Here is a 12,875-nt window from a genome sequence, read left to right as displayed (position 1 = left end):
ATTATGCTGTTTATATGTCTCCCTTGTTGGAGAGCATTATCCTGTGATATTTTAGCACTGTTTTCCACTGCATGATGGCATCTAGCTAAGGTTAAGGCAGAACAAGTCCCTTTGCGATTTTGCGACTATATTTTACTGGCTGAAGGAGAAAAGATAACTGATGATTAAGTATTTTGGATGTTACTGAAAGAACATGTGCAACTAATCAATGACATCCTTAGGGAGCATGATTTTATGAAACTGATAAGGTAGAAAAATTGGGATTTTAGTGATTTGTGTTACATAATAATAATTGCACCCTTTCAATGAAAAAGACATTTCTGCTGATGTAAACATCAGGCTTTCCCTTGTGGTTTCTTTTTTCTGAAGCATGCAGTAGTTCATTAAAGTGTGACAGTAACGGATAAACACCCTTTACGATTTTTTAAGAAAATATGGTGCTTATGCTCTTAGTTCAGCTGAAATCAATGAGTTTGAAAAATGTATTTCTGGAGTCACTTCCCAAATCACTTGCTAGAGGCTGTATTAGGTGTTTTAGTTCTTTTTTATTTTAGGAAGGAAATATGCATGCTGTTCTTTTTTCTTAAATTAGCCTATTTAACACTCGGGGGACGCACATTTGAAACTCATTACTATAATCTTGGTAGAATTCAGAGGCACTGGAAAACCACATTACTAATAGACTAATTGTGAGTTTTCAATTTCTTTGAAAATATATCTTCTAAGTTCCTTACTGCAGAACGTTGTAGGCAGTAGTCATGTTTACAAGGCAGTGTCATTTATTCACTTGAACAAAGGCTACGTTTGAGCCCACTGCATCACAAGTAGTAGATAGTGGCTCAGAGATTCACCTGCTGATTCATTTCTGCTCAGCTATCATTTAAAGATGGAGTTTGCAAAATATGCATTTCTTAAAGTTTTTAGTCATAAGTCAAAAATCTGTGGTGATATCCTTTGTTCTAGGTAAATTRTAACAACTGTGATCACTTTTCTTTCTAATTTAAGAGTATATATTGAATGAAAGAATATGAACTTGAGAATACTTCTGTTTTTCCCCTAATGTCCACTTTGGGCCACTACTAGAGGTAGGAAATATGGCTAGACACACACAACTAATGCAGTGTGGCTGTTCTTTTGTTGTCCCCAAGTTTTTTCTCTTCTCCTTCATTTTCTAGTGTGTAAATTGAAGGGCTGGATTATCTGCTGGCCCTTTTCCATTGAAGCCAATGGGGGCAGATAATTTGACCCTGAATTAGTATAATTGGCTTTTTTTTTTTTTAATTTCTTAAAATGCACATCACATTATGTTAATGGGAAAATCTTCCCATGTTCAATGCAATCATACCTCCCTTCATRAAATTCTGGAAACGACAGAATTCCACCTTAGCAGAGGCAGGGTGCAAAATACAGTGCTGTGCAAAATTGCTTTTGCTTTTTTGCAAACTCTACATTTTCAAGCTTACTGATCACCACATAGAGGTATTAACAAACTACTTAGAAAGGACCCTGAAATAGATGCTATTTCCTTAAATCTTATAGTAAATTTTTTTTTTTGCTAAAATCAGGGCAGGCCTTATAGCAGGTTAGAGGGGTTGGGTTGACTCGGTGCACAGCATCATGAGATATTAATCTGGCATGAGTGGAAGTAGCAACAAATAGGTTTGTTAGCATTGTCAGGGCTATTTCGTTTTATACAGTGACATATCCTTCTGTTCTTCCCCCACAATCACTRTTCTGCTCAGCAGCCTCAGCCAGCAATTCAACTTTTGGAAGAAACTGTCAAGAAGTATGAGGTTGCACAGAAGTGTGGGATGCCCTTAAACATCTTTATACAACTTTTTTGTAGTTCTCCATTGCATATTATTAGTGAGGTGGTTTTGTTCGAGCAAATCATTCACATTGTTATGCAATTCACACACCCTCTGAATATGCATCCCCCTCCACCCCTCCTTTTATGCATATCTTGAATGCAGAACAAGATGAATTTTGCAGCAGCAGAGTGCTGATTTTACAGAATGCAAATGAGGCGGCAGGTAATGCAGCATCCTCATATAGAGGTGAACTGAAAGGCTTAACACTTGCCAACATTTCAGACATTCCTGTTTCTTCCATAGGAGTTGACATAGCCATTAAAATCTACAATAAAACAGTTCTTTTGTGTGTTCTTCCTTTTTTCAACTTGTTCGTGGTGACCTCAACTGTTGTTGAAGTGTTGGCCCTGAATTCAGAGTTGGGAATATTAAAAAAAAAAAGAAACCAGCTCCCAAATATCTTTGTTTTAAAATATATTTCTCTCTTTAAGTCCATATACATTTTAGGCAATTGTCACACTAACTGGGTTTTCATTACACAAATAACAAAGCTGTTTGCTGTTGAACCTTGGAGTTGGACTGATTTGAGCAGGTTGGACTAGGTGACCTCTAGAGGTCTCTTCCAACCTAAATTTTTTTGTGATTCTATTATCTTCCACGTACTACTGCATCTTCTTATTGATACTATGATGTGAAAGAATATGCATGCAGGAATAAGTTATCTCCTGAATGTCAGCAGAGGAACCACTACCATTCTTGTTGCTTCTCTACATGGATAGCTTTACTTGTGCAAGCAGTTTTGTTTAACCAGTTATTTATGAATTTAGTAAAGCTTCTTCCGTACATACGTTCAGTCTAAGATCAGGCCTTTATAAAGGAAAGCTATTTAGGGAAAAGCTTGTGGCTTTCATTTGTCTGTGAAGTACCATGCTCGAACAGCTACGTAGATCTACGTGTGCTATCCAACTGTATAGCAGCATGAACAAGTAAATAGGGGCTGAATCTTTCAGGTGAGTCATTGGTTGAATTTATGAACCGTTTTGTCTGTCTTGTGTGAAAATTACAGATCAGCAATTAATTTGGGGGTGCTTCTATAAAACTGTCAGAGATCTATCCTTTTCTTTAAAAGTCAGTCTTCCATGACAATTGTGTGCCTAACCATCTCATTTACTTGCTATGTATTTTTAAGTAAGTATATTGCTAATTAATTTACTTAAAATTATAAAATCATCTCATCAGTGAAAAAAGAAAGGAGAATGGAGTCCAGCCATTATGTTATTGCTATGGAAGAAGGTGGCGGGTGTAGAGAGACAGCAGCTCTTTGAGAGCTTTGTCATTAGGGATCGCAGTATAGGTGTAAGCAGTACATTGTAAGCTGATCTGTCAAGCCAAGCAAACAGTTTACCTTGTTAGCATTTACTAAGGCATGCATTAATAAAATTGTACAAACTGGAGACTTCCTTTTTTCCCTGATGTGCCAGACAGGAATCTTCTGGGAAGTGTATGTGAAAGCACTGAGCTGTGGCTGCTTTATTTTATGTTTTACATAAACAGAATTTTATTCACAAATGAGTGTGCCAATACCTTAGTTTCGGAATCAGACATCTCTGCTTGAGACGCGGCTAGCTTGTCACTGGTGATGGCAGGTGAAAATATCTCCCATAGTCTAAGAATGTAGTAGCATGAGCTAAATGTTTTTATGTGATTCATGAAGAATTGTGGTTTCCCAAATGAAATGAAGCACTCCATAATAAGTGAAAAAGATTGGAGAAGAGTTGAACAGTGTTGCAAGTGAGAAGTGTTTTGGTAGCTTGAGTAGAAGTGTGTGATATTTAAAATATGAAAAAATCTTGGTTTTCTTATTGTCCCCCCCTTTTTTTTTTATTACAGACAGTCATTTCAGAAAATGAAGAACTCCCTAAAATATTTCTTGATTTCCTGAATGTTCGCCATGTACCTACCCTGCCAAAAGCAGAAAGTTGTGGGTAAGCTCTCATTTACTGAAAAATATATTGAGGCCAAAAGGCCCATATCCATTCAGTGCTGATGCAATTGCATTGACTTAAAATGGTCTTGCTGCCAACTCTTACACGGTAAAATAAATGGGCATTAGGTTCATGTTAAGTATGTTTATATATCCCCAAAAGGTGGTAAAATAAATTCAGTCTGTTCAAAGACAGAAGTGAGGTTTAATGTAATATTCTTGGAAAGCAAAGGAGAGTTTAGATGAGAAAAATATGATTTTCTTGTAGATTTTGGAGTATCTATTGAAAGGAATTTTCAAAGATATTCATAAACACGCACTTGTGTGTGTGTGTTTTCTGGTTATTAGTATTTGGACAAGATAGAAATTTATTCTGCAACCATCTTTATGACCCCCCCATGTATGTTTGGAAATGGTGTCTTTCATCTCTTTGGCATCTACCTCAATGGCCATGTTGCCCTTCCCCTGGRAAGGGTTCTTGATCAGGGCAGAAGAAAGCAATCTGAGTATGGTTATGATTAGTGTAAGGATAACAGAAATTCCCAAAATAGTGTAACGTTTGTAGGGAGAAGAATCTCTTTTACTAGACAAGCTGACACACTTGGCAAGTCCAGCAGTGTTGTCAGAACTTGTTCCCAAGAAAGCGGTATGACCCTTTCCTGCTTTCGGGGAGTTTCTGTGCACTAACAGCACAGAACTCGCACTCAAGAAGAGAGCTGAAGAAGCTATAAATGATTTTGAGGCCCTCCTTAACTTAGAGCTGTCCAGGGCCCAGAGCAGTCCCTAGAGTTGTTCAGATGTCTACCCCCCGATACGCCTGTCGTCACCATTAAAGCAGAAGCATTGTCAGGACAGTTGCATCGATGAGTGCTGGAGCCAGACTGGAAGCACAACGGTGTACAGAGGGCTGAGAATGGGTTGGAGGGGAGGTCTAGTTTTTCCCACATGGGAGTAAATCTGCACCTGCCTTTCRGTAGGATGCAAGAATGCAAAGGAAATTCAGCACAGCTTTAAGTCATTTTCCACCTCCTTAAATGTGTAGCTTCGCAAAGGGTAATTTAGGTCTACATCACAGGCTGTGATTTTTCCGCAGACTCTTGGCACTGTTGTTTCAAAAGCAGGTAGTAAGATCAAATTTGGAAATTATTGTTCACTTTCAGTACAGCTAATGTTAAAGATCTGCAGGAATTATTCTACTTATATCACACTTGTAGGATGGTTTTGAGAGTGTTCATATCATAGCAAATATACTCCATATGCAGTCTGTGTAATATTGTCAGTCACACCACTTTCAGGAGTTGAATGAAACTATAAATGTTCTGTCCTTACTGTCCAAAAAAATCCAAATTTAAATATTCAGCTTTTAGTGATCTGGGGACAAGCTAGCACACTTGTAGTTTTCACTTGTAGTTAATGATCTCAACCAATACCCTCAGTGGAATTGTATCCTATCACTGCATATATAGATAGATATGTATGCATGTAAATTTATTATAGTGAAATGGATGCTGTCACTTCCAAGCAGTGGTTGCAAAATGATAAGGTCTCCCACATTCATTTAATCATGTTGCATTATGCAGCCACTGACCAGAAAAAGGATGTTCCCTTTGGTGGTTGTTAAAGGACTTGTTTTTTCTTATGAAGTTAATTTTATTGTAATCAAAGTTTCCTCTCACTTTAATTGCAGCTCTTTTGATGAAACAGAATCGGAAGAATCAAGGTGAGCTCGATTCCTATTCTTTCTAGGATGTTAGATTAATAAACTACTTGAAATTATTGGTGTTTCCTGTATTTGTTCCTTGCAGTTTTCAAAATAACAGTAGTTTAGCCTTAAAACTAGATATATTTGTTAAACAGTGTGGCTGATTTCATCAGCTTTACTAGATCCACTTGTAGTATAACTGAGCATGCATTTTGTATTCAGAAAGTTCTTACAAAACCTTAGTAGGACATTGTCTCTGAATGTTTCTACCATTGTAGCGTATTGTTTGTAGCAAGACTTATCAGAAGGAATTAGGGGTTTGGGTTTTCTCCTATGTATTTGGTGGAGCTCTGTGTGTATTTGGTTGCACGACTTCGCAAGCGTACGTAGACAGTGGCGCAGATAGCGCTGAGGGTTCCCGTTGCCCAAGCCCCATGGGAGACAGCTGTGTAATGGGCTGCCAAGGGCTTACTCCCACCGGGTCAGGTGTGCGACAGGCAGATGGAAGAACAGCACGAAATTTCAAGTCTGTTCAATGGCCTGGGGACTGCGGACACTGGTCTTAGATAGCCTTGTGAGGTAGCCTGCATTACACTGAGTACCACAGCGCAGACGGGAGTGAGGAAGACTCAGAGCTGGCTGCAGGCTGTCCCTCCACGATGCAACCCGTTCACCTCAGATTTCACATTGATGGTTTCACTTTGGGGCTGAGGAAAGGCGAGCATTGCTCCCTGGAAATGGGGTCTGCTCCTCTTGACAGCCCCAGCGTGCTGAAACGCGCTGACACTGCTCTYGAGCAGCTTGATTGCCTCGCTTTATCAAAGCTAGTTTGTAGAATATTCTGTTTACTGTCCCTTGATACTGACATCCCTGTTCTTGACCTTTCCAGCAAACTGTCCCACCAGCCTGTGCTGCTGTTCCTAAGGGATCCATATGTCTTGCCTAAAGCCAACGGTAATCAAACCTGTCATCTGTTAACAGCGCTTTACTGATCTGACCCTGCACCACATAAACCACATTATTATTAATACAGGCCTAGTCAAACGACACTGGTCCAAAATCTAATAACCTGTCAATAAAGCAATAGTTCTTACGAAAGAGACTGTTAAAGCCCTAAGTGGGATGGATGATTTATAAAAGGATGGAATTTTTCTCCCAGTTGTTTTCTCAGTCAAATCTACTGAGAATTCAAATCAAAAGACTAAGAACGTTGCTTTTCTTTTTTTGTTGTTGACCCTTTGGGCTGTTTTGCCTGAAGCATTTGAACCAAGAGGCCCAGTCCTTTTAAGTGCTTTTTCCCTAAACACCAGTCAATCTACTGCGAGCATGTTTGTATTTCCATTTGGATTATTACTATTTCTTATTGTTTATAACCTCTAGAGCGCTTTAGAAAAAAAGAATGTATACTTTAAGTATAATTGATGTGTTCACTGGACATTTATGTTAGTCTTCATCTTTTAATACATGCTTCAAAGGAGTGTTTGAAATAGCTTATTATCAACCTTTTTTCTTTTTTTTTAAGTTCTCCTTTCTTTGCATTATTAATTCAGAGAGTTTATTCTCTGTCTTCTTTCTAGATTTAAATATGTGGAGAAAATACTGTTTTTAGTAGTGCTTTCTACCTGGATTTGTCATTTTACTCAATAGAACTGTTACTTCTACTATGTTTTGTGTTAAAAATATTTTTGTTTTTAGTTTTTTTTAGTATGTCTGAATACAATTCTATAGAATTTTCTCCCAGAACTGTAAAAACTTTTAAATGTGGGGTTTTGCTTGATTTTACAAAATGCTGTGGGTTGAAATCAAGAGTCAGTTTCTTGAGCTGCCTTGAAAATCATGGCACTTTGAAGAGTAATTTGGGGAAAGGACAGGTGTTTGCTTGTAGCTTCTGAGCCAGTGATGTGTACTTCCTCCACATTTTCAAGCTTTTCTTCAAAGCCACAGGGGCTGGGATCATGTATTTTGAGAAGGTTAGTCTCTCTTGCAGGCTGTGTCCACGTTAGCAAGTAGTGTGGCCCAACAGGATTGAGCTCWGGAGTCCTACTGAACTTGAAGTCCCAGGTCTAGAGTGAAACAGTCGGTGCAGAGGTCCTGTATCGCCATGGTCCACACTAGATACATTCCAGGTTTTTGTTTGTTTGCTTGTTTTTACGCTTTGGACTAGCTCGAGTCTGGCCAGGTGGCTGAATGCCTGTTTGAGCCTGGAGGGCAAAGCACAAGGGCAAAGCACCAAGGCACAATGAGTGGAGATGGTGAGAAGAGTCACCCCACAAGGTCACTGCTGACCCAAACTACAGCACTAATGTAGGCGCACCTGCGCAGTTACTTCCGTCTGAAAGTTTGCACCATGCTGTGATGCTAATATTTAGAGTTAGCAACATTGTGTGTCTCACTCTTAATAAAGTTCAACACCCCTTTTAATTACCAACTTGGATTCCTCCAGAGGGGAGTCAACATCATTTCATACTATTCCTGAGAAAGACAAAATGGATTTTACATACAGTTAGCCTGAAACATGAAGATAGCGCTTAAAGTTTCCAACACACACATAAGGTTTTGCTGTATGACTTCTYTTCAAGATTTGGCAGTTCTGCGACAGTATTTCTTTCTTCCCTAATGTGTACTCTGAGCATGGCTAAACTTCCTTTTATTGAATTCATTAGGAACTTTATAATGAATTTTGTAACTGCTCCTTTTAAGTAGTGCTTTACTTTAGATCAAAGATAAATGCCACTTGTAATGTGTGACGTTTAAATATTAAATAACCTCAGTTAATAACATCTAAAACAAAGGGCTTTTCAGGCCTTTTCTAAGGCTTTTTTTGGCTTTGACACATAGTGTTTAGAATTTCATGCAGCAGGTGAATATCCTTCCTTATATTTGGAAGACCTTAAAAAAACAAATTCACTTGCAAGTTATTTTTTTTAATTTTTATGAATGAATACAAACTAGAATGCGAGTTTTAGTCTTAAAAAAAAAAGGGGGGGGGGGAATCAAGCCATAAACATAGAGGTTATTCTGTGTTGGCTCAGTCTGGTTATAAAGAAACAAAGCTTTTACACTGGCTTGAATTTTAGCTTTTTAGCATTGGTTTGAATTTTCCTTCTTTTTTTTTTTTCAGTTTACAGCACAGAGAAAACATAAATGAGCCTTCTAAAATTTTCGCTGATAGACTTTGATAGATTCCGATTCCTTTTTAAAAAGCAGTCATGGTTGTTCAAACTATGACCAGAAGTACACGTCCATTATCAAATAACCATTCGTTGCATTTACTCTTTGAAGAAGTTGAATTAGATCAGAAGTGGAGTTAGTCTCACCTGCACACAGGAATGCCTGTGTTAACATTTTCCAATAAAATAGGAAATTGTGTAATTGTGGGTTTTCTAAAGAAAAAAAAAAGCTGTTTCTGGGACATAATACTCAAAGGATGATTTTTTTTTTCCTCATTGTACTGTTGTCTTTATAAAATACCATGCTGCCATTATTTTAGCATTGTTGTGTTGCAACAGAATTTTTCAAAAATACCATTTACAGTTACAAATATCATTGATTTTTCAAACGCACTTCTTCATAACAGCTGTGTGCTTGAACACATCTTTTTTGTGTAAGGTAGCCACTTCTTTTTGATTAAAATGCAAAAGACCAATACATCCTGTTTTGAAGAAAAATGAAGGAAAAATCTAAAATGATGCATCATTTTAGATTTCTAAAATTATGCCTCAGGAGTTGAATAATGGAATCTAATATTTCCTGTCACTTGGTTGAAAATTGTTCTGGTGATTCTTTAAGTCACGTATGGGATCTGTGAGACTGCGTTTCAGTACATTAAAGTTAAATTAATATGCTTGATTTTTTTTAAGCAACACAGCCTCACAGTAAATCTGATGCTGTAAACTTGTATCATTTTTTTAATCAATATTCATTTTCCCATATATACTGTTTGTCCTATATATTATAGAAGAACCAGTAAAAATGGGTTTCTGAAACTTCAGCATATAATTTAGCATGAAACCATCAGATTGCTCTTACAAAGTGTATTTTTAATACCATTAATGACAATAGCATAGGGTTAGTCTAGCAGAGCGATTTGGGTTTGCTGAGCTTGCAGGACTTCAGAAATCATTATTGGATTCAAAATATTAATGAGTAATTTATTATGATGACTTACTATCAAAAATTGGGGAGAATTATGCATGTATTGTTTGTGGTGGAGATTCAGTCATAATAACATCCTTAAAATCTCTCTATTTGTAAATTCTTTAATACCGTAGAATCACCTTATTACCTGCTAGTTTTAACACCTATAAGCCAGTAAGAATTTTTTCTTTTTGAGTCCTGATCTACTTATTGCTCAATGTTTTTACCTGCAAAGGGATTTTAGCAGAAGGACTAGGGGCAAAAACTAATTCTCACCCATATTAGGTGATCTAATTTACCAAGTATCTTATGATTTTAATGGAAGCTGCATCTCACTCTTTTTGACTATCCTGGAGGCTGGTAGCTGAAGGAAAGATTTGGCTGGAGAGGGAAGTTCTGTATGAGATACAGTCTGTTTATTCTGAAATGTGTTCTAGGCAAACCCATTTCTTTGGCTGTTTTAGGATCGTAAGATAAGATCAGAAATTCTTGCTCTTAATGCCCAGTGGTTAAAGTAACCCCTTCATTAAGAAGGCAGGAGTTGGTGCATTTGAAAAATGTTTTCACTTTAGTAATGTACATCCTGCCTTTCCTCTGTGTGGGTCTATTATTGTCTCGCATTGGGTAATCCTTTCATGGTAAATTTAACATGAAAAGTGTCAGTTTCTGCTACATCTGTGGTAAGAATATAGTGTTTTTTCCTCCTTCAGATATTATAGGATGACTTTATGTAACATATGTGACATTTTACGTTGATTAGACAGCCTAAAATTTTCCTGTCTCAAATAATCATCTCTGATGGTATAGGCATCCTCAAGTCTGCTCAGTCTAAACATTGCTGTAAACCACAATGGAAAAACAGCTCTGAAGTATTCCCAGTAGCAATCCTGGAATTCCTTCAAGTATATTGAGATTTTGTTAGAAATTGAATTGCCAGTGTAATCCATCTTCCTTGTGAGAAAAGATTCAGATAAAGAGCTGGAGCCTAGCAGCATTAAGTATTAGAACATCCCTTTAAATCAATAAGCTACAAATCTGGCAGCGCATTCATACAATGCCCAGTGCTATACTAAAGTGGCTTTAGTGCTGAAACAGCATTACTAATAGCACATCCCCAACACGGATAAACAGTTGAGTGATGCAATAACCTAAATTATACTAGGCCTTGTTAAGGCCTAGTATACCTTGTTAAGTTCCACAAAAGCATTTATGTTGTATTGACATGGATAAGAAAGCAAGGGGTTTTTTTATTTGTTTTTTTCAGATGACTTTCCAAATGTAGTTATAGAAGGCATTCTGCATGGAATATTTTATCCTCATCTACTGCCCAGGTAGAAGCGGCATGTGGCTAGAAGAAGCTGAAGCAAGTCTCCAAGTCATGTTCAATGGAATTAATGGGAATAAAATTCTGGGATGTGATAATTATGCTCAGAAGGAAGAGAGACAGCCTCATTTTAAGTTCAAGCATTGTATCTTTTTAAATAAAATCAATGTCGTAACTGCTGCTTTTTTTAAAAAAAAAGATATGGAAACAACAGTTTTGAAGTTATTTAAACCTTATATATAGACATGCTCTAACTATTTAACACTAAAAGCTGAAAGTCATACACTGAATTACACTAAACTTTGAAAAGAATTGAAAGTTTTACTATTTCTGGATTTTTGTCATAAATTACACTAAACCTTTCTGCACCAGGATTTTTCCCAGCACATTACCCATTGCTGGCAGTGGATGGATTGAAAGTGCTGGCACTGAAGAGAGTATGTGAGAGATTGCAAAAAAGTGATTTTTAAAAGCAAGAAGAAATGGAAAGTAACTTAAAAGTATTTTGTTCATTTTTCTTAAGTTATTTTAAAACTGCTCCTTAATATTAGGTTGGAAAAGAGCCAATGCACATATATGGAGAGTTTCTATTAGAAAACATGCTTATAAGTTTTGAAACACATAGCTCTCTTCCAGGAAGTTGTCTAGATTTTAGTCTAAAGGATTTTATCTACCAGAAGATTTTACATGGCATTTATTAATCTCATTCAGTTATGACATCTAATGTTTGTGTATGTTTACTCTTTGAGACTGTATTCCATATCTTAACATTTTATGAATCAGTGCATACGACTTTGTGATAAGCTGAAGCAAGAATAAGATTAAGTAGTAAAATAACAAACTAAAATGTATATTTATGTTCAGATTTAACTGGAAATTTGTGTTACTGGACATTACAAAATAAATTAATAGAACATGAATGTACTTCGTGTGCATATCTGTTCAAATAGGACATTTCTCAGAGCTTGCACCATCAGAGGTGGTACTCACATCTCCACATGAAGCATGAGAAAATACTTGGGTGTCTGCTCATTTAAGACTCTCAGCACCATGCTATCTGAAGATTTATAAAATTGTGTATCTTGGAAAAAAAGCTAAACATTTTTCAGTGTAGCTGGATAGCCAGTAATTCATTGCATTAAACAGAGGAAGGGAATGTTGCACAAAAACAGTAATGGCAAAGCTAGGCACTAACACAAATCTGATCCTGGAGAAGCAAGGGTTGCCTCCTGCTGACTATGTAATCTGTTTTAAAGCTGCTTGGGGATGATGAAAAGTTAGGACTTGTTTAAAAAGGACACCTGTGATTAGAGCCTTTGTTTCGGTGGTAGAACTTTCTCCACTGTCTGAGGGATTAACCTCCAGGAAAGTGTTTTTAGCTACTAGTGCAAAGCTATTTGGATGAGGGAGAACAAGGTATTCTTGCTCTTTATTTCCAAACACTGCTTCTCAGTGCAGCTTTTCAGTGACTTTTTACATTGAACATTAGTAGGGGAAAAAATACACAGCACAACCTGAACAGGGGTAAAATGAAAGCCTGATTGCCTAGTACTAGGCAAATTCGGAGGCTTTCTCCATTCCTCTGGCTCCATTTTGAAGAGGAGAGTAATCCTTCCACAGGTTTTTGCAAAAAGTGTCAGTACTTACCTTCAGAAGAGGCCCCGGGGCTGTGGATGGTGAACCAGCAGAAGCAGTGCTGCAACTACAAATCAAGTGCTAGGGTGCAGGACCCCAGGTAAATCCCTGCCCCAGTGTTTTCCTGTTCCCTTGGGAGGCGGGGTGGCAGGAGGTACTTACACACTGTGGGCTGGGCGATTGGTGCCCCCTCTCTGCAGCGCTCACTTCCCCCACAGCCCTCAAAATCTGGTTATCTCACATGAGCTTCAGGATGCTGTCCACTTACTTAAAAGGTAAGTA

General features: G+C 37.5%; 1 protein-coding gene across 5 annotated transcripts in view; it reads left to right on the top strand.

The window, feature by feature from the left end:
- SNX24 (sorting nexin 24) overlaps positions 1 to 11,878 on the top strand; it is an 87,960-nt gene extending 76,082 nt beyond the window's left edge. For 2 of the 5 annotated variants that reach the window (XM_026063929.1, XM_026063927.1), the window contains 4 exons: positions 3,702 to 3,796; positions 5,483 to 5,515; positions 6,387 to 6,451; positions 10,899 to 11,878. In XM_026063929.1, coding sequence (XP_025919714.1) covers positions 3,702 to 3,796; positions 5,483 to 5,515; positions 6,387 to 6,451; positions 10,899 to 10,969 — 264 coding nt within the window. In that variant the 3' untranslated portion in view covers positions 10,970 to 11,878. Of the gene's footprint in view, positions 1 to 3,701; positions 3,797 to 5,482; positions 5,516 to 6,386; positions 6,452 to 7,484; positions 7,624 to 7,656; positions 7,802 to 10,898 lie in introns of all 5 variants that reach the window. The other 3 variants (XR_003253186.1, XR_003253185.1, XR_003253187.1) reach the window with 3 other exon arrangements.
- Positions 11,879 to 12,875: the final 997 nt, after the last annotated feature.

This window comes from Apteryx rowi, unplaced genomic scaffold (assembly GCF_003343035.1).
Source record: "Apteryx rowi isolate R43461 unplaced genomic scaffold, aptRow1 scaffold_203, whole genome shotgun sequence".
NCBI lineage: Eukaryota > Metazoa > Chordata > Aves > Apterygiformes > Apterygidae > Apteryx > Apteryx rowi.
Note: the sequence above shows the minus strand (reverse complement) of the source record. Positions and strands in the feature narration are given on the sequence as shown.